Source organism: Eurytemora carolleeae, unplaced genomic scaffold (genome assembly GCF_000591075.1).
Source record: "Eurytemora carolleeae unplaced genomic scaffold, Eaff_2.0 scaffold657, whole genome shotgun sequence".
NCBI classification, from domain to species: Eukaryota; Metazoa; Arthropoda; class Copepoda; order Calanoida; family Temoridae; genus Eurytemora; species Eurytemora carolleeae.
The window spans coordinates 150,718-173,332 of record NW_019396559.1 but is presented as its reverse complement, the minus strand read 5'-3'; the positions used below and the strand labels follow the sequence as shown (position 1 = coordinate 173,332).

Sequence of the window (22,615 nt, the reverse complement as noted above, 5' to 3'; positions counted from 1 at the left end):
ATATGCAGTGAACATTTTGACAAAAATTGTTATAGAAACAAAGATAGCAAAATACTCAGAGTCAGAAATGATCCAGTTCCCTCTATATTTAGAATGGGTTGTGTGAATATTGTAGGCTTCACTTTCAAACAATAATGTCTTCAAACACTGATCTACGAATTTTGATCCCCCAGGTAGAATTTCTGATCGGGTCATTGTGTACAGTGGCTGTACAACAAGAAGTCTAAAATTCCAGATGCCCCCTCTATTACTAATATCTCGATGAGAATTACGGATAACTATCTAATTCCTCTTCGATATCCAGTGTTTTAACGGCAAGAAATATATGATAATATGATTTAATCTCTAGAAACTACTTAAAAACAATAAGTATATGTATTGTTTTAAAAACTACAAGAAAATGCTGGAGTTAAATTCTATGCCTAATCCCATATTATTTTTCGCTATTGAGAGGATCGATAACAGTTGAAAGGTTCTGGTTCAGCGATTTTCTTGATTGAAACCTTAATTATAAGTATCAAATGAAAGCTTTTTATTTATTGTCGTCTTCAACTTTGAAGTCACTTAATATTCACAGTACTTCCTAATCATAATTTACTTCAAAAAATGGTTAGAGGCAAAGAAAAAGCATTTTGAAATACTCAAGACTAGGTGTGCAAATCCAAGAAAAACCGTCCATGCAAATGTTTTGAAATACTCAAGACTAGGTGTGCAAATCCAAGAAAAACCGTCCATGCAAATATTTTGAAATACTCAAGACTAGGTGTGCAAATCCAAGAAAAACCGTCCATGCAAATATTTTGAAATACTCAAGACTAGGTGTGCAAATCCAAAAAAAACCATCCATGCAAATATTTTGAAATACTCAAGACTAGGTGTGCAAATCCAAGAAAAACCGTCCATGCAAATGTTTTGAAATACTCAAGACTAGGTGTGCAAATCCAAGAAAAACCGTCCATGCAAATGTTTTGAAATACTCAAGACTAGGTGTGCAAATCCAAAAAAAATGCAAATGTTTTGAAAAAGTATTTTCAAAATGACTACATGAATCACATGAATAGGTTATTTTCATGTTATCTTGATCGTTTACTTACCAAACCCCAATTTTGAAGCCGTCTCTTTGTGCCATAGTATAAAAACTTTATTTAAGAGGGGTCGCCGAATTGACATGTTTCGATTTGAACATTTGTGCAAATGAACTAAATGAAAAAATATGTTCTTTCTCAGTTTCTCCTCCTAACCCATCCTCGCTCAGTCCTCTCCATCCATCTTTTAGTTTCTTCTTTCAATCCCTAGTTACTTCTTAGTTTCTCCTCTCAATCTCTCCTTGCTAATTTTCTCCTCTCAATTCATCCTTCTGCAGCGGTTCACAGCTTAGTTTCTCTTCTCGATCCCTCCTTGATCAGTTATATCTCTCAATCAATCCTTGAGCAGTTTCTCCTCTCAATCCAGCCTTGCTCAGAGTCTCCTCTCGATCCGTTCAAACTCTTTTCTTCCTAAGTTTCTCTTCCAAATCTGATCTTCCTTAGTTTGTATTCTTAATTCATCCTAGCTGAGAAACTAAAACTGAGAAACAAGGACGGATTCAGAGGAGAAACTGAGTAAGGGTAGATTAAAAGGAGAAGCTGAGCAAGGACGGATGGAAAGGTTAAACTGAGCAAGGACGGATTTGGAGAAGAAATTGAGAAAGAATATATATCTTTTATTTAGTTCATTTGAAAAGAATGAATTTATACTTAGTTCATATGCGCTAATGTTCCAATTGACTATTAACAGCTCACTTAAGTCAAACGTTAGATCAATTAAAATTATTAGTTGGATATAAATAAGAAGATTAACAGTTTTAATTATTAAACTATTTTATCACAAAAAGAATGGCGCGACCTTTCTTAACCGAATCATGTTAACATCTATATTCTATGTATAACATCGTACATTCTACACAAACCAAGGTGTGACACACTAAAAAAAGTTTACGAAATAATTATTCCTTATCAATTCCATAGGGTTGTAAAATCATTTTCTTAAAACTTCGTTAATATGGTTTTCATTCTTGAAATTTTTCCCTCAAGTCCGTGAAAATGCCGGTTACTATATTCATTATTCATTGCCCATGTCGATGTTTTGATCATTTCTAGCAATTTTCTGGATAATCTCTCATACAAGAACAACAATGATACAGTGTAGCCCACAAAGGATAAGACTAAAGAGACGGGTGTAGGGAATTTTTACTATCTGTTCCCTTATATTCATAGTTCCCTGCAACTTTAAAAGTGTTTTTTTTTGCAGAATTATTTGATATACGCCTCTAAGTCTTTACAAGTCTCATCCCTTTCTGGTAACTCTGTTTATGATCAATAAGTTCAAATGATACTTAAGTATAGTAAAGATACTTATAATTAAATACTCATCAAATTTATAAAGCAGGTTTATTGTAAATTAATTTTGAAGTAATAAAGGAATAAAAAAACATATATGATAATACAATTTAAGCCTAACACCTTTATCAATTATCGTTTTCCTTTAATTGTAAAGATTGGGCCTTTGGTATTTAGTTTGTCCTGTATTGACTAGAGAAATTGGCACAAAAAAATAATTTTAAGTTTATGGTTATTTACCTTTTGTTAAAGATATAAATTATTCTAAGCCCTAAGCCTAAAACAAATCCTGGCAGTACAGAGATAACAAAAAAATCATCTTTTCTATGAGAAGAAAGCGATGCACAAATTCCAATTAATTTGAAAAATATCCTCTGAATTCTTTTTATTTGACTTTTTTCAAATTGTAAATTGGACATTTTCAAGCATCAGAATAACATTAACCTTGTTTGAATTTTTGAATTTGACATGTTAGCCAAGAATTGCACTTATAGAAATAAACAATTAGATCTTGTATTTAATTTTTACAAAGCATTGACTAAATGTGAACAATGAAGGTGTGGCATTCTCTCAATTGAAAAATATTAAAAACATGTATTTGTGCTTACAGAATGTAAATCTGTACTCCAAGGGGGAAATGACAAAAAATGCATCGTCTTCCACAACTGTACTTTTTTGAGAAATTAAAATTTTTAATCTAATATGCAGTAACCAATCGTTTTCTAGCATAGATTTTTGTTTTTTGTTTTGCTACATTTATCAAGGAACCACATTATTCATAACTTCATCTTAAATTCTAATGTGATGTAAGAGAATCCTCTGTATCAGGAGTATGAGGTAAAGATGTCCAAGGTCGAATCCTCCGCGTACCAGAATATACTCTATCAGGAGCAGTGCTTGGTCTAGGGGAGGAAGGAGAGGTTGGAGAGATAGCTCCAGGTGGTTCAGGTGTAGAGTTAGAATGGTATATAGTGGATATTGAGCAGGTGGTAGGAGAAGGAAACTCAGGGGAGTTACGAACCTACAATAATTTTATCTAAAACTGTTTTTGAAATAATAGATATTTCTAAGAACAGCTTTACAAATTTGGCCCAAAACATATGTATATTTCACATATTAAACTATTCCATCGAATATGTATAATCTTGTTTGCACTAGTAAATAAATATACTGCAGGAAATTATTTTTAAAATTTTAAACATTTTAAAAAACTAAAATTTTGTTCTGTAATTCAGGAATTAAAAAAGAATCTAACTGGTGACATCGTCAATTTTTTTTTATTTTAAAATCTTTCGATTTAAGACAAAGAACTATTTCTTTTAAATAAAATGACATTTTACCAGTGATTTCAATGCTTTTTTTGGTTTACAAAAACGTAAATATCTGAATTAGTTTGGAAAAAAATTGCTTCTTCGTCACAAACTCAAATTTTCTATTCCTTATATCTTTTCAATCTCACAGTGCAAACAAAATTCATAGTTTGAAATACCAAATAACAATTAGTTGAAAATATAAAGGATCAGAAAATCACAGTTTGTAACAAAGACTCAACTCCTTTAAGAAAAAAAACGAAATGTCAAATTAGTAATTTGTTAAACCATGGTTTTGAATAGAGCGAGATAAACGAATTGAAAAGACTGATCTTGAATGAATACTCATGTTTACAACAACATAATCTTTATTTATCTTTAGACAAATTATTTTAGATAAAAATATATCTATTACTAGAAATTCAAGGCGCTTCGCGCCCTTCTTTCTAGCCTTAGAGGGCGCTGCGCGCCCATCTTCTAAATTAATTGTGAACATGTTCTCTTTGTGTACATCGTAAAACAAAACAAAAATAATTCGCGGATTTTCACAAAAAATTTCGCGGATTTTCAAAATTTTTAAAAATTTAATGACGATCGAATTTTGATGGAGACAAATATTTGAAATTTTGATGATTCATTAACCTTCCCTGGAGTCCCTAGATGTCCCACAAAAAATTTGGGCCCGATCGGTTCAGCCGTTTTGACGTTTATTGGATACAAACAAACAAACAAACAGACAAACAGACAAACAGACAAGCCAAATTTATATATAGATTTGACCATGGTAGGAATAAAAGAACTGGAGTTGAAGTTTTATAATTATTCTCAAATAAAGTTTTTCTCTTAGATTTATTGAACTAGACACAGGCATTGAGGTATTGACTGAAACTTAAATTTTCTAATCCCTTTACCTTTGTAACCTGAAAGTATAAACCTTTTATATTAGAAACTCTATTAGATTAACTAGAATTTGCGGTTTAAAATGTCAAAGGTCTACGACATCGGTTATCAAAGATATGGAAATTAGAAAATTTTATTTTGTGGCTTAACCTCATTTCCTTTGTTTTGTTTCTTTAAATCTGAAGTTTTATTCACATATAAAAATAAGCTTACACTGTAAGATCTGAAGGTGGAAAGGGCTGGTGGACTAGTGTTGAGCTCCTGGTACACTTCCTCAACATCTGGCAAGTAAGTAGATAATTATTCTTTGAACCAAAACAAATATTTTATCAGAAAATATATTAAAGAAGGTGGTTGAAGGGATATTTTTACCCAATTCTAAAACAAAACAAAAATGAAATTTCTTAGAAAAATATGAAAATGTAAAAACCTTAAATGGTGGGGTTTCCGTATTTTTTAAAGAAAAACTTTTAAATTATACTTTTAAACGTTAACCGACCAATATTTGTTTTATATTTTTAACAATGTAGATTGTAGATTGTTTATGATTTGATGATGATATTAATTTTAAAACCCTTACATTCTATAAGTATACGAAAAGTGTACAAAAATTGTAAATTGAAAGGTTTATTTGTCAACTGAAATAATATTGACTATCAATGAAAAAAAAATAGGACAAAAGCAGTAAAAGCAGAACAGTTTAGACTCAGATATAGATACCCAAATATGTATTCAGGTTGTTTGATGTAAAAAGTTGGATGTTTGGGGTGGAAATTGAATAAAAAATTTCTAAAAGATTTATGTATATTAATGCTAATCTTAAGTAATTATTTATGATTAAAAAGTTGATCGTGCCAAATCAGGATGACTTTAATATGTTTTGATTACTTAAGCTTAGAAGCTATAAGCTGACTCAAAAGATTAACTCATTGGTGTTTGACCAAAGGAACTGAGTTTTTGCCACAAACTCTGATTTTCTAATAATCTTTTAAAGCTAATGTCGTAGACTTTAAATATTTCAAACTATGAATTCTGCTAGATCAAACAATCTAAGTTTGAAATAACAAAGGTTTAATCCATTTGGTTGTAGAGATATAGGGATTAGAAAGTTTAAGTTTGTGGCAAAAACTCAATTCCTTTATACATCTCATAACTTTCGGAATTTATAGCTTTTTATCTCAAATCATGAAATGGAGAGGGATTACAGCACTTACTTGAAGTCTGCTCCATGCTTATAACGAGCATTTCTCCCACTGTGTTTATCTCCTCAGGCTGACCAGCACGTACTCTGCGCACTCGCCTCTTCTGATCCAATACAATTACTGGACCTTTTCCTCCAACTTTATCTGGCACATTTTCTTCATTTAACATGTCGACAGAAGATTTACTTTTGTTTTTCTTCTTTGACAACTTTGGGGAGTTAAATGTGGTCTTCCTGCTATTTATATTGCTACCTGCTTCGTACACATACCGACCAGAATCAAAGTTCATATATCCCCTCTTAACTCGATCAAGGACCTTCAAGATTATAAAATTATTTATTTGAAAAAGGCAACAAAAAATTGTTAGATACATCAAGATACCCAATATATAATAAAAAATAATGAATAATAAATATGACGATAAGAGGAACTAGATAACTTTTTTTAAATAGGTTGTAATAACCTGTGTGTCAAAGGTACAGCGGACTCCTAAGGTTACAATTCCAAGCAACAGACTGAAAAACAAATATTCATTAACCTGAATGTAAATAAAAAAAAAAGATTCATGAACATTTTCTAAATATTTAACAGCTTAAAAAGAATAATCAATAATAAATACAAGTAAACAGATTAAGATAATAAATATTAGATTGGTAGAGGGGGAACTACCAAGTATAGACCTTGATATTTGAATTTATCCCCAGAATCATGCAACTGTTATATCAAACCAGATGGGAAGATTTAAAGCACTCTACTAATCCATCATATTGAATAGAGCTGATTCAAGTTTTATTGGTAAAAATAAAAATAAAATTGTTTTAAAAAACACAGGAAAGTATGAATGTGGTCCAATTCTTTTTTATAAAAGAGAAACTGGCAGTAACCAAACCAGATATAGGGCATACTCTTAGTAGGTTATTATTAATAAATACCAGAAATCAGGGATCTACTCTTAGTAGATAAGCATTAAGAAATACCAGAAATAGGGATTTAATCTCAGTAGGTTGTCATAAATACCAGAAAGTAGAGATTCACTTTATAAAACATTGAAAAGCAGAAACATATTCAGAGCCAGTTGCAACTTAAAGAATTTATGAGAAGTTGGAATAAAGTAAGTAAGTATATATTTATTATGAAATATAACAAAAATGCATAAAATTAAGTGTTCCAGGAGAAAATATTTAAAAACCTCCAAAAAAAGAGATTGTGGGAATATATCCCCCCAATTCTAAAAAAAACGGAAAAGGATAGTTACATATTTATTGTTTAAAGCTAGTTTTATAGCTAGTCATAATAATGAATACTTATTAGGTTAGCAGTAATAAATAATAAAAAGGAATCACTCCATCCATAATAAGTTACAGTAATAAAACATTAAGCCTGGTGAGCGAGGGAAGGCACACCACTCCATTTTTTGGTCCGCACCACAAATGACGTCACAACTCGCCATTACTTCATCAACCCACACCTTTTTTTCGTTCGGCCGTTGTTTCTGTGTTTTCAAATATATTTTGTTATTTTGTTATGCCTTGTAACACTTTTTTCAAAGTTAGACAACGTCATGTTATTCCATAATATGGGTTAGTTAAAATTATTAAAATGAAAATGAATTGAGTTTTTGCCACAAACTCTTATCTTCTAATCCCTATATCTTTAAAAACCCATGAAGTCAAAGACCTTAGGTATTTCAAATTATGAATTCTGTTAGCTTAAATATTCTAAGTTTGAATTATTAAAGATTTTAACACCATCAGTTTGCATGCAAATATGGATTAGAACATTTTTGCTTGTGGCAAAGACTCAATTCCAATGGGATGGACAACAATAAAAATGATTTACCTAAGAAGTAAGAACCCAACTCCAAGTATAGTTGATTGGATATGTGCTGCTAAGAAGCCAAATATCCAGGAAATGAAAAGAAGAACTGTTTGACTCAAAACTATGTAACGGGTTCTCCTTAGAGTTCTAAAATAAAATGTGTTTAACGTTATTTTCAATCGACGACTTTTACACGGAAGTTTTTAGTATTTCAATTTTTCAAATACATTTTGCCGCAAACATGTCCACAGAATTTCATTAATTTTTCTAGACGTTGACGGCTAATATAAAACCATTACTATCTAACACTGTATAGACAAAATATATAAATTGTATCAATAATAGGTTCATTGTTTATTTATACGCAATACACAGGTCCGTAGCTAGGGGGGCACAGGGGCACGTGCTCCCCCCCTTTCACCCCCGAAGGGGGGCACACTTTCAGAGACAAAAAAGAGGAAAAGAAAAAAAAAGAAAAGAAGGAAACGAAAAAAGAAAGAAATAAGGAAAAGAGGGGAGAAAATTGGCCACAACATTATGTGTAAAGGATAATTTTTTCTTCACATTAAAAAAAATTGAGTGCTTTCTGAAATAAATTATTTGGGGATTTTTATTTCTATCCTTTCTTGAGAAATGAATTTTTTTTGTATTTTGTGAGACTTCTCCTTTTCCCTTTTTTTATTAGATTAATGATTCTAATGAACCATCGTACAGCAAAAACTAAAAAGTAATATGTAGACAAATTTAAATTATAGACAAAGCATCGCCAGGAAAAGGAGAAGCTGTTTGTACTCATCCTCAAGATTGTAGGGGTGTTTTTTTCGAATTTTAGCTTTGAGAAAAATGAAGATTTTCATGCTCGAGCTTTTGATCTTTACAGGAGTTTACGTCATTTACTTTCCCTGTATTAATAAGAATAAGTATTGATTATTTGTGATTCAAAAATTTACTTAGATACTACATTTATTTATAGTTTAACTCAAATCTCTACATTTTATACCTCCAGTTTTTTTGTTTGTTTTGATGCAAACAGCTTCTCAATTATTCAATAGGAATTAAGAGAACGAAAACAGGCAAAATATCTATCTTAATAAACTATAATGTGTGACAAGTTAAAAATCTAGTTTTTAAGACTACATTCATAAATTTTACCCTTATATTGAGTTTTTCAGGTTTTTTTTGCCTGCGGCGTGCCCATTACTTATCTATTTAGGCTATTTTTTTACTTTTGTGCCCCCCCCCCTGTTTAGAAATTCCTAGCTACGGGCCTGGCAATACATGCATAATATATAATATACACAGTAAACAGAGACAAATAATGGAAAAGGTACATTTATTCTATTCTATTATTTTCTATTTTTGTGTCCTACTCAATCTCATGTTGTAAGCCATCTCTTTCGAACCCCTATTTTTTAACATAATTCTAATTTCATCGTTTGCCTGCAGTACATTAGGTACATACATTAGGTATACATTAGATATACGTTGCTTAACTCTTTAAATAAAATTTTTTAACCTATTCTTATTTTGTAATTAAGCAAAGGTGTAAAAGTTGTATAGTACTTACTGTGCTCTGCTGTAAATTGATGCAGAAATAGGTCTGGTTCCTGTATCTGTAGCTGTTAGAATACTTGTTAGAGTACAACAGGTTGATGATATGGTTAATAGGATACAAGGAACTAAACTTACTAAACTGGTCGGAGAGTCAAGGTTCAACCAACACCTAAACACATCAGAGATATTTTCATTCTTTCACTTATTAAATTTTATTTTAATTTCATCACTTCGATATTATTTATTTACAATATATATATAGACTAGAGAAGGCTGGTAAAACAAAGGAATATTCGATAAGCTTAACAAAGACATTATAAGTTTAAACTTGTTTTTGTTTTGAAAAAATGACTCTTAAATTATATGCTTGTTGAAAGCTATTGTCATATTATTATTTTACGATACACAGGATTAAAAGTTTTATAGAAACAAACACTTTAAACTAATGTCGAATTTTGTTTAGCGACAAAAATTACCCAAAATGGCCAAAAGTATCTCAGTGAATCAGAGATCAACTCATTCTTATTCTCTATTAATTTCAATCACTATCAACATTTATTTGGATGATAGACCTCCCCTATAGAGTTACTGTCAGAGTCTAGGTAACTAACCATGATTTAATAATGTCATTTGACAGTTTCAGCTTCGTAGAATAAAGAACAGGATAACACCTCCTCCCCCGCCCCCACTCAATGGATAAATCAAAATTTAATTTCCTCCAGAGCCTTTAAACTTTAAGCTGAATAAGATTGAGAGGTAATCAGGGTGCTCAGTGCCATCTTTAAACTGGTAACGGTAACCGTTCATCAGTTTTCTTCAAATGGGACAATTTTTTCCGTATCACATTTGAATTTAAAAATGCAATAATTTCGCTAATTTTTAATTGTCTTGGTGAATTTAGGATTTTTAAATAAAAATGTTTGTGTGAGCCCTTAATCTGCGCACATATTTCTGACAATTAAACAACCATACAACAAACCAGCAAACAAAATACTATGAATGTTTACTTGCAGCCAACAAAAATTGTTTATCGCGAGAATAAACCAAAACTTCTTTAATTCATAAATGTACAGAGGATATACTGTAAATCAATCATAAACAGGGTTACCCAAGAAAGATAAGACATCAGAGACGACTCTACGAAACTTATACTCTCTGTTTTCTAATATTCATGATTCCCTGCAGCTGTTAAATTGTTTCGTATTTCGTGAAATCATTAAATATCTCTTTTAAAGACTTAATTCAATTCAGAATTCTCAATTTAAACTTGAGATCGTCATATTTTAAGAATTTCAGGTAGTCTTTAAAGCTTCATCCTTTGTGGGTGACCCTGTATATCTAATATCTATCTTTAAATCTGTGTAAAGTAGTAATCTTTGGCTTGTCTGTTTGTTTGTTTGTAAGTCTGATCATAACTTAGGAACCCCTTCACCGATTTGCCTCAAGCAGAGATCACTGGTTTATATTATATAAATATATACTACTATAGCTTGCAGTAACCTAGCGTTTCCCAGGTTAGTTCAAGTTACTCCCACCGTTTACCCACGCTTGGTCTTAAATTACGATTTTAGCTATTTTTCCCTATAAAAGTTGTACCCCCTTAAAACCACGCTAAGAACATTGTCGTGGTTCTACCGAGTTCCCCAATCAAAATTTGGGGCAATCGGTTAAGTGGTTCAAGAGTTATGATCGGTCATACAACAAAAAGAGATTACTACTTAATATAAATAGATAATCCTGAAGAAATTAAACTTACTCACATTTTAGGAAAAGGTGGAAGCATATCTGTGTAAAGAAAGGGTATTGTTAGTCCAGCGTATATACACGAGGGAACCAGGCCTAAAAGAAATCTTGTTAAGTGCGAATTCTGCTTTTCTCTCCCCTCATCTTCCAAAAGAAAATATGTGTGAGAGGATTTTGGAATATTCCCGCTAATCTGCGATTATTCCTTGAAAGGTTGGATTATTTAAAGCTCTTTCTCAGTTCACATATACAAGATGGATTTGATAGATTTTTAAAAGAAGAAAAATTTTCAAATCTCTTTAGAGCTAGGTTTAAATAATTTTACACTGCACATTAAGATGGAAATTTGTATTTTTTATCATTTATTTATTTAAATGTTGATTTATTTTTATTTCTTTAGTTATATTTTGTGCATTATTCCCATGAAAATTAATTTCATACTTTTTTAGCATTAATTTTTTCTCTTGACCTCAGGATTGTTATTGATATATATACTCCCCCCTCCCATCATACCCATGAGTAGAACCACTAAAGATTTCTCTAAAGAAGGAAGAAGAACTGAATCCACCAACTAGAAATATTTATGTAAATTTAGAAAATAGGTTTAAGATTTAAATATCTGTATTTGTACAATACATTTTGAATTCGACAGTTTGTTTGCATAAATATCTTCCTTATGTAGAATTATAAGACTCTCCAGGAAATTTGATGTGAACGCCACTAAATACGAAACCTAAAAATATATTTTATTTTAAATTATTAACGATATGTTGCTTTAAGATTAAAGATTTATAAAACCATTTCTTGTGAATAAAAAGAGTTTTTTCATTTTTAAGAAATCGATCTTACTTCTCTTGAATATTGAATTCCTGTTAAGAATCAGCATATTTAAAGTAAGTGGTTTTAAATATCAATACTCAACTGGACAATCACACAAGGTATCTACCTGTATACCTGACACAAGAACAGTTCAAGGTATCTACCTGTACACCTGACACAAGAACAGTACAAGGTATCCACCTGTATACCTGACACAAGAACAATACAAGGTATCTACCTGTATACCTGACACATGAACAGTACAAGGTATCTACCTGTATACCTGACACAAGAACAATACAAGGTATCTACCTGTATACCTGACACAAGAACAATAAAAGGTATCTACCTGTATACCTGACACAAGAACAATACAAGGTATCTACCTGTATACCTGACACAAGAACAATAAAAGGTATCTACCTGTATACCTGACACAAGAACAGTACAAGGTATATACCTGTATACCTGACACAAGAACAATACAAGGTATTTACCTGTATACCTGACACATAACAGTACAAGGTATCTACCTGTATACCTGACACAAGAACAATACAAGGTATCCACCTGTATACCTGACACAAGAACAATACAAGGTGTCTACCTGTATACCTGACACAAGAACTATAAAAGGTAATATACCTGCATACCTGATACAAGAACAATACAAGGTAATCTACCTGTAGGCCTGATACAAGAACAATACAAGGAAGAACATCTCTAGCTAATGCAAGAAGAACATTAACGCAGAGTAGAGAAACACAGAATACCAGCTGGGCTACATTGTCTGTGTATATTCTTCTAAAGAATATTTTGATTAATAAAATTTACAATATTCTAAACTTTTTTTAACTTACAGTGTTTGCGAGAGAAGATAGACAAGGATACAGATAGATAGTATTATCATCAGTATTGAGAGAAGGGTTAACTCAAGTATTGTGAACCCCGTACTACTCAAACTTATCTAAACAAATTTTCGGTTTAATTCCTATCTAAAATTTTATTATAAAAACCTATTAAAAAAAAGCTTCTAGTTTTTCATCATAGTTTTAGAATGTTTAGTTAAACCTACCCCAACTAGATGTCGAGGAAGAAAGGATAGATTTGATGAAGTTCTAACCTCTCCAATATGAAACTCTCTGCACCAAAATAAAAAATATAGTAAAGTGATGCGGTATGGCGGAACCGATCAAACTCAAAGTTTACAGCAATAAAGTTTTTAAGTTTGATCGGTTCCGCCCAGAATTACCTCACATTACAGATTATACCATATATATATATTCAACATATGTTTAATGATTCAGGGGTCAACTTCTAAAAATTAAGTTCTTCTTAGAAGCATTCAATTCTTTTTGTATAACATGATTTTTGGATACGAAAAATTAACAAAAATCTACATTTAATGTTTGTTTTGCTAGTTGGAATGGGTATACGCATGCATTGATTTCAATTTTTAAAACCTCAGAGTAGAATCTTGAAATAGAGAAATTGTAAATTTATTTTTTAGATTACCTGAAAACGTTTCTAATTTTTGTTGTTATTGTGAGAGAATATGTTGTATCAGGTGTAAGATCAGTTAGTACAGCAGGAGGAGTTAGAACGGTCAAACTACTTAAATTCCCCAAATCTCGACCACTAGAAAAAGTTTAATAAAATTAGGAAATTTAAACTGACTCTACATGCAAAGATGGCAATGCCCAATTCACAACAGTAACATTGAAATCTCTCTTTTTTTACATTTATTTTTCAATTAAAATTTTTTAAAAACAAAATTTTTAAAAGAGCAGTGAAATTTTTCTCTTCTATTTAGCTGATCACACATTCATATTATGTTCCTCTCTTGTTGATCTACGCATTCTAATCCTTTGTATGTAGAGAAGGGAAAAAAAGCATTTAAACACATATTTCTGCTTTTTTATCTCCCAAATATTACGCATATTTTCCAGAGCTCGAGCTCTTTGCAATTTTCTTTTTCATACTATTCTTTAATTTGATATTTTGGGCCATAAAGGAATTGAGTCCTTGCAACAAACTCTGATTTTCTAATCCCTATATATTTGGAACCCATTGTCCTAAACCTATACTTATACTTCAAACTTATATTATTCGATCTTACAGAAGCCATAGTTTGAAATGTCAAAAGTCAACGACATTAGATTCTAAAGATAAAGGGATTAGAAAATCAGAGTTTGTGACAAAGACTCAATTCCTTTCAAATTAATTATAATAACTTTGTGTTCCATGCAGAGATGTCAAATTTCTCTGACAAGTTTTGTTGTGGATTGATGATGCAGGTTTATTATATATATTCTTACAGGTTGGACAAATAAAAGTCACTACTAAGCAGGGTTTTTAAAATTCTGAGGATCCATTGTCAGAATTCCGCTATTATATGACAAATGGGATGAGAAAGGTTAGGCAAGGAGTGGATATTTTCGACAAAAGAATTCTCGGTTCTCGTAAGTTCCTCTTGGACGGATTCTTGTACATGAAACTGACTTGATGCTTACACATAGAACAAGATTCAATCTAAAGAATTAACGTCTTTCCGATGTGTTCGGATACTTAATAACATCTAACCAGGCTTGTCATTAAGGAGTATATTTAAAGCTGTCAGTAGCAAAATCTGGATCCAGCTAAGATTAATACAGGCCTTTTTGTTACATGTAGTTTTTTCTTTTCCATTTGTGTACAGGGGTATATCCAACCCTAGTTAAAGTTTCTCTAGTTTGCCATTTTCTCTCTCTCACCCTGTATCTCTGAATACCAGCAAGACCTAGTTGTTGCTTCTCTGAAAGCTAAATGTACAGTGCCCTTGAAATCTCTATCTGATCAGTAATGTGAAAGATTTTGTCGTTTTTTTAGCTTAAAAACTGGTTAAATCTGATAATTCCTATTTGCTTTCCTGCAGTTGAAATGCGTAAGTCAGTTTTGTACAGAAACAACCATTTGAAAATAATCGGTTTTCTCAATTATAAACATGTTAATCCAAACTTGATTAGACAAACCCTTTAAAGGGAGGGTAAGCATAATTTCAAGTGAGCCTTTAAGAAAAGTTATTGAAGATATTGCTTGTTTTTTTAGTTTGAAAAGTGTATAAGTCTGATAATTCCTATATGCTTTCTTGTTGTAGAAATGCGCAATTCAGTTTTTTAAAGAACCCAAATTTGAAAGTATTCAGCATTCTTAATTATAAACATTAAATCTAATTCATACTTGACCAGACAAAGCTTTTAAAGGTACCGTTGTGAATTGAGTACTGCCATCTGTGAATGGTGGTACCTTACAGTCCCTTAATTTAAACACATGAATGGAAATTGCATACCTTCTGTTGTTTGACTCTTGTGGATGAAGAGTGAGAGTATAAAAAGATCTCCATCCACCACTATCATCCCAATCCAAACTCAAGCTCTCAGGAGCAGCAGACACTTTCAAACTCTAAATATATACAAACAATAATACACATATTGCACAAGGAGAAGAAAGGTTCATACGACCTACTACAGACCACACAAATACAGTACACCACAATAATGCAGTAAAGCTGAGGGTTTTCTCCATAGATAAATAAATAAACATAGACAGCTTATGTACGCAAAATCACCAGTCCGCGAACTGATACTTCTAGGGGTCAAAGTGTACTTCAATGATAAGCGGGGTGGTTTGGTGTTTTAATGGATTTCACAATAGAGTGTAAAATAACTCCGGGAATGGAACTATTTGAACAACAATATTTCACTGTGCAATATATCATATTGACGAGAACTGAAGAAGGACATGAGAAGGACTAAACTAACTTAAATTTCTCTGTACAGAACTCATGTACACCACAAGTACTCAATGACATAAGAACAGCCAATGTTCACAACCGACCTAGTTAATCTATATAATAGGAATATCTTTAAAACATCTCTGTACATTTATATCTTTCAATATGAAAAATGTCGTCTTATGCGCTATCTATCTTTATCTATGGTTCTCTCTGACAGATTAGCCTTCCAGGGGCTTGCCTGCTGGTTAGCAGAATTTGTATGTACTATTGCTCATGGTACAGTGTACATGATTATACTTGTTATCACAATTATTCCTTTTTAAATTCAAAAAACTTGATATTAATTTATTTCATGATAAAAGCATAATTAGCTTTTATAATTGGTTTAATTGCAGGAAAAACCATAATATTTAGAAAACCCATGCAAAGTGCATTGTTCAAGTTGTCAACCGTACTGTTTAAACATTGCACATTAGTAAAGCCAAACTGAATTTTCATATATTTGAAGGTAAACACGCTCAAGCGATGTTTTTATTTCTCGAGAAAAAGAAAAAGTATTAAAAATTAAAATAGAATAGGATGGAGTTTAAGATCGATTGTGTTAGGAAGTTTCTAGGTTTAGGAAACCGAGGGAAAACTTTGATAAAGGTTTAATCCACATTAACAGATTATCCTATTTATCCTCCCCCTTTTCCATCTAACTCTTGCGGAGTTTTTTGGTCTTCATGACTTACTCTCTAAGAAGGAACGACCCTCCCTTGGGACCTGGGTTCTCGGGAAAAATAAACAACTACCACTTTTACAATTTGGTCGAATTTCCCTAATGGATGAACTTTAGGTTGTTTTTCTAACTTTCCGTATTTAAACTGGGTAAACAGTTGATATAATAAAAATGTTGCCATATTTTGCCACTTTGAATTTCATTTTCTCAGAAAAGGTTTTTTTGAACACCCGAGAAACGTTCAAAAAAGCTCACTATTTTTTTAATATCAGTATTATTGGGCCAGAAATTAAATGAAATGAAACTCTTTTTGAGATTTTTTCATGATGTAAGAAGATATGAACCTGGATAGGATTGGTGTATTTGATGAAGTCAGTAATATCCGCGTAACAGAGAACAGATGCATAATTTTCGCAGGATACATTAGTTTCCGAACCCTCTAAACTCCAAACCGTACAAGATTCTGAAAAAACAAGATTTTGGTTTTAAAAGTTTTCAGGAAACATCAATTTTTATATTTTAATCAACCTGAGTTATTATCTGAGCTCCAGAAGGATTCTAATTTGTCCAGAATTAAATCCCTCATGTTGTCTTGTTCTTGTTCCTTCTCTAAACTACAAAAACAAATAATATTAAGTGCAAAGTTCTGAAATCTGAGCTGGAAACTTTTGAATGATTGATATCGGGATTAATGCTTGATCTCATCTTTCTCTTAATCTCTAGATTAAATAATGTTTGTTCTCCTCTTGTTTTTAATCTCCAGATTAATCAACTGATCGGGATTAAGGATATTTCATTCTAAAGTTCCCAGCTCTGAAGTCAGAATTGTTGTGTTGTGATATTAAACTATATCTTATACAGATCTACGGAGTAATATATTCCCCTTCGATATCATTAGGTCATAGTACCCTGCAGGGATAAATAAAATGAGGAGATAAAGCAGTAGTCCTTAAACTTAAAAGTGCCCACATTGGATATCGATATTTCAAGAGTTCAAGATTAAAGAGAATACATACAAATGTTTTGACCTTTGGTTTTAAGACTTTTTAATAATTTCCTAGAAATGAATAAAACTCAAAAGAATTCTTTGCGAAACTATTTTCAACAACCTCCAAATATGGAGGGTTCTCACATAGCTGAAACTGGCTGTTGGATGGCATGATGTTATCCAATTTGGAGAATATTTTTACTAGATTTTTTACATATCTCACAAAAATTGTAATTAATTTTTCTTGAAAACAGAGGTATGGGGGTTCCTGGTACAAAGGGGGCTAATAATATTTTCCGGGGGGGGGGGGGATATTTGAATCATTCTGGCTTTTTTGGTTTACTCTCACATGAAACCAATCCATAATATATCATTACAATTCATTAAATTATATAGTTTTTAAGAGCTCTGTTTATAAACATTGATGAAAAAAATCTCTATAAAATCGCACATTGTAACTTTTTAAAATAAAAATTTGTCTTCAACAGAAAATATCAAACTTTTGTTCTAGAAAACTTGCTCACTTGAATTTAAAAGATTATCTGCAGAGCAGATCAGGATTTATACATTTTAGTTCCCCCCGAGTATTTGCCACTTAAAAGATTTAGGAAAAACATTCTTTTTTCTTTTCTGAAGGAAATCTGACAAAAATCAGAAGCTTTGGAGGCTGTTGTTATTCTTCTAAGAAAGAGATTTAAATGACTTTAATCTTATACCTGTACTCTGAACTCAATATATACATATACCTGTATTCTGAACTCCATAAAAAACATATACCTGTATTCTGAACTCCATATATACATATATACCTGTATTCTGAACTCCATATATATATATATTGGTATTCTGAACTCCATATATACATATACCTGTATTCTGAACTCCATATGTACATATACCTGTATCCTGAACTCCATATATACATATACCTGTACTCTGAACTCCATATATACATATACCTGTCTTCTGAACTCCATATATACATATACCTGTATTCTGAACTCCATATATACATATACCTTGTATTTTGAACTCCATATATACATATAACTTGTATTCTGAACTCCGAATATACATATACCTGTGTTCTAAACTCCATATTCATATACCTGTATTCTGAACTCCATATGCTGAATCCTTGGCTTAAACACTGCTCTTGGGCATCTTGGAATGTAAGGTTGGTGTGGATACTGTAGCAGTACAGTCCGGCAAGCAGCCCGGAACCACAATCAGGAACTAGAAATTGCAATATCGAAATAGAAATTTTAATCAATTATTAGAAAACCTCAAATCAATTATTAGTGTCCTGAAATCAATCATCAGGATCCTTACATCAATCATTTTGATCCTTATATCAATCATTAGGATCCTTACATCAATCATTAGAATCCTTACATCAATCATTAGGATCCTAACGTCAATCATTATGATCCTTACATCAATCATTATGATCCTTACATCAATCATTAGGATCCTTACATCAATCATTATGATGCTAACATCAATCATTAGGATCCTTACATCAATCATTATGATCCTTACATCAATCATTATGATCCTTACATCAATCATTAGGATCCTAACATCAATCATTATGATGCTAACATCAATCATTAGGATCCTAACATCAATCATTATGATGCTAACATCAATCATTAGGATTCTAACATCAATCATTATGATCTTTACACCAATCATTAGGATTTTTACATCAATCATTATGATCTTTACACGAATCATTAGGACCCTCTCAATAATAAATCATTAGGATTCTTAAATCATTAAATATTATGATCCTTACATCAATAAAAAAACCGTTAACGAACAGATGATCGTTATTTTTTCTTTTGTTAATATCACATATCTTAGCCAGAGTCAAAATATTGCATAATTTGATAAAAGCAAACATGTATAGACAATAAGATTTTACAATTTATCAGATTTCTGAGTTCTCTGAAAACCGAAAAAAGTTTTAATATTAAAGTAACGGAAAGTAAAATTGAGTTATTTCGAGAAGAGTTTGAATAAAGTGAAAGTAAAGATGAAAGAAGACTGTTGATGTTTTTCACCAAATGTCATATATCTGTAGGCCGGAGAAATGTAAAGTTTAGCCATTTCTTTTGTACTTTTCTTTTGATTTAAAGCAATTTAATGTAATAGCTTTTTTGAAAGACCCTGTATCAGTGTATCTACGTGTATGTCTAGGAATCGTTTGGCGGGTAAATATAATATAAACGACAAACGTAAATCTGGATATTAGATGGTTGTGCAATTATTGTATCAGTACTTTAACCTTGATTTGTGTTCATTAATGATGGGGAATACAGAAATGTTCGGAAACTTTCGTTTTCCACAAACCAACTTCGTGGGGAACTCTCAGAATATTTTAACCACAGTTTTGGTGTGTCTAGACGTTAGATATTATCCAATGAGTCGAGACTTATTGAATGTAAAATAAAATCTTTTGTTATATAATTTATCTATGTGCACTTAAATTAACATCTATAATATATTGAGTTGTAATATCTGTTTTTCTGTATGTTTGTTTGTCTGACCATAACTTATTCCATATGTCCGACCATATTCCAGAAAGCTGTGACTTTCGATCACAATTTGACCTATTAAACATGATGTGTAAGCTTTTTTTTATACTTTTTTGTCGGCATTCTGCATTTTGAATGAAAATGTATAGAATAAACAAATCCATAAAGTAAAAGATTGTTGAGTTATAGACCAAAACACGTTTGATTTCAAATAGAAGAAACTCTGGTTAGTCTGGGGTGAACTCGGGAACCACTGGACCGATTTGCCTCAAATTCTAAGTTAAGTGGGTCGAAATTTATCGGGGAAAATATCTAAAATCGTAATTTATGACAAGGAGCGTGTAAACGGTGGGACCAACTATGACTTTACTCTGGATTCCTAAGCTAGTTTATTCATAAAGTATAAACAAATACTCTACCCTATAGCACAGGGAAAGCTGTATAAAGTTTAAAGAATCCTCGTAATTAATTGATCTGAACTGTCATAAAACTTTTATAAATTATGAAATAAGTTTAACATCGATAAAAGGAAAAAAAATAATTTTCGAAGAAGAAGCTGTAGATAAATTGAACTATTTAGTATTAAACTTTCTCTAAACACTGCGGCTAGGAACCCATATCTTTGTTCTCAAAACAAGGCATTGCAATTTGCAGTTAGTGATTGAAATATAAGCAAACTTAAATAAATAAGTGTAAGAGTTTTTTATTGTTAATACTACAGAGCGGAAAAACTGCTATAAAAATTTATGTTTTACGAGAATCATACTAACACATTAACTTAATAATTTTAAGCTCCCATCTCCATAAACCTTTTAATGTGAAATCAAAACTAAATTATAGTTATATTTATAGTTATACTTTATAGATATAGTTATAGTCATAGTTATAGATACTGTTATAGTTATACTTATAGTTATAGTCATAATTATAGTTATAGTTGTAGTTGTAGTTGTAGTTGTAGTTGTAGTTGTAGTTGTAGTTGTAGTTGTAGTTGTAGTTGTAGTTGTAGTTGTAGTTGTAGTTGTTGTTGTTGTTGTTGTAGTTATAGTTGTAGTTATAGTTATAGTTATAGTTATAGTTATAGTTATAGTTATAGTTATAGTTATAGTTATAGTTATAGTTATAGTTATAGTTATAGTTATAGATTTGCTTAACTACTTACATGCTGTAAAGGAAAAGGATTGATTAGTAGATGTATTTTGTTGGTTTAAGACCAGGTTTATATCATAATCTTCTCCCAGTACCAACTGATGAAGATTTGTTCTTGAAACCTTACCCTCCACCTCTCCGGACAGTTCTACTTCGTCTCTAAACAACATTATAATTGCGTTTTTTTACGAATCCATTTTTATTATGCCATTTTAGATAACCATTTACATAAGTACTCTGGGAGTTATGCAGTTGTTGTTGTGAGGAATATAAACAAACACTTGAAACGAAATTACTTCTTACATGAATTCCGAATTTCTAATTTTCCAGCTGAGGTTGATTGTGTAGTTATCGTTGAACTTGGAGATTTGATCCCTCCACTCCACCTCCATTACTCCATCCTTTGTTAAACTCCACCATACAGGAGACTTAGAAACTAAACATACGAGTAAAATTGGCTAATGGTTTGGTGTTTTTATCTCTATTTATTCATTACTCACGTGTTCTAGCTAAGGTTGGGGAGCTTTCAGTTGAATTAAAAAACTCATTATGAGCGGTAAGTATAATTTTATACTCGCTGTACTCGATCAACCTGAAAAAACAAGGTTTAAAGAGATAGAACCGCAAACAGAGAAAGTATAAATGTATCATAAAGTTTACATTAAAATGAGTTTAATGAATATGGTTTTTGTAAATTTGATGTTCATAAATGGTGGTTTCGTTAAGAGGGGTTTTAAACAGCAAGATTCTCATGAATAGGGTTTTCATAAATAAGGTATTCATGAATTCGGAAAAAAAATTGGAAATTTTATAACTTTTTGAAATTGCATCTTGAAAGATATATATATTCTATGTGAAGTGAACTTGAAGAGATCAGAAAAGTGTTTGTATCCATCAAGTTAATAAATCTTGAATAGAGAGCTTCATGTAAACAAACCAAGAATAAACTTATTAAAACAAATTGTAGATTTAAAGAGATTGTGGAAATTCTTCAATCAAAACTACGATTGACACGAAGAAAGAATGGCGTGGTGTACGAATAATCTCTACTATTGTTTTGGTTGTTGCAAGATGTACTTTTTTATAGAAAAACGAAACTTTCTCTGCTCTTGTATAAATCTCAAATACTGGTTTACAGGGACTGTAAAGGAAAAATGAAAGGGGGTATAGGCTGAAACCTGAGAATCTCAGGAGTTGAACGATACATATAAGACATCTATCTGATGTTCCTGTGTCGAGAAATTGATATAAAACTGTGTCAAATATATACGAAAATTCATATATATATATGCAATTTTGTATAAAAGTTGTAGTATTAAACAGATGACTTTCAACAAATACGCAACCAATCTGAAAACGATGATATCCCACAAAAGCCAGAGAATATCAGGCTTGCTCCTATTATATTTTTTGCATTTTTAATAGATATAATTGATAATATAATTACTTATAGTCCGTATAGTCCGTATTACGTCACCAGAACTAAAGCCAATGGCAGTGCAGTATATTGGTCACGTGATTTCCGTCTGTATTACATGACAATGATACATGACAATGATACTGTTTTGTTGACGTAAAACGGACTATACAAACTATATGTAATTATATTATCAATCTATTAAAAATGCAAAATATAAAATAGGAGCAAACCTGAGATTCTCAGACTCCTGTGGAATATCGTCGTTTTCAGATAGGTTGAGTATTTGATGAATATC

The 22,615-nt window shown here is 31.4% G+C and overlaps 1 protein-coding gene across 2 annotated transcripts in view; it reads right to left on the bottom strand.

Annotated features, from left to right (window-relative positions):
* Positions 1-2,412: 2,412 nt before the first annotated feature.
* LOC111705505 (uncharacterized) overlaps positions 2,413-22,615 on the bottom strand; it is a 31,667-nt gene continuing 11,464 nt past the window's right edge. The window contains exons 13-33 of one of the 2 annotated variants that reach the window (XM_023478081.1): positions 21,401-21,492; positions 21,204-21,336; positions 20,914-21,059; positions 18,318-18,444; positions 16,749-16,834; positions 16,565-16,683; positions 15,053-15,165; positions 13,240-13,362; positions 12,800-12,866; positions 12,585-12,691; positions 12,408-12,528; positions 11,579-11,638; positions 11,419-11,476; positions 10,923-11,001; positions 9,176-9,331; positions 7,630-7,755; positions 6,254-6,305; positions 6,043-6,106; positions 5,803-5,934; positions 4,802-4,869; positions 2,413-3,399 (exon numbers count right to left, since the gene is read on the bottom strand). In XM_023478081.1, coding sequence (XP_023333849.1) covers positions 3,175-3,399; positions 4,802-4,869; positions 5,803-5,934; positions 6,043-6,106; positions 6,254-6,305; positions 7,630-7,755; positions 9,176-9,331; positions 10,923-11,001; positions 11,419-11,476; positions 11,579-11,638; positions 12,408-12,528; positions 12,585-12,691; positions 12,800-12,866; positions 13,240-13,362; positions 15,053-15,165; positions 16,565-16,683; positions 16,749-16,834; positions 18,318-18,444; positions 20,914-21,059; positions 21,204-21,336; positions 21,401-21,492 — 2,254 coding nt within the window. In that variant the 3' untranslated portion in view covers positions 2,413-3,174. Of the gene's footprint in view, positions 3,400-4,801; positions 4,870-5,802; positions 6,107-6,253; positions 6,306-7,629; positions 7,756-9,175; positions 9,332-10,922; positions 11,002-11,418; positions 11,477-11,578; positions 11,639-12,407; positions 12,529-12,584; positions 12,692-12,799; positions 12,867-13,239; positions 13,363-15,052; positions 15,166-16,564; positions 16,684-16,748; positions 16,835-18,317; positions 18,445-20,913; positions 21,060-21,203; positions 21,337-21,400; positions 21,493-22,615 lie in introns of both variants that reach the window. The other variant, XM_023478080.1, reaches the window with a different exon arrangement.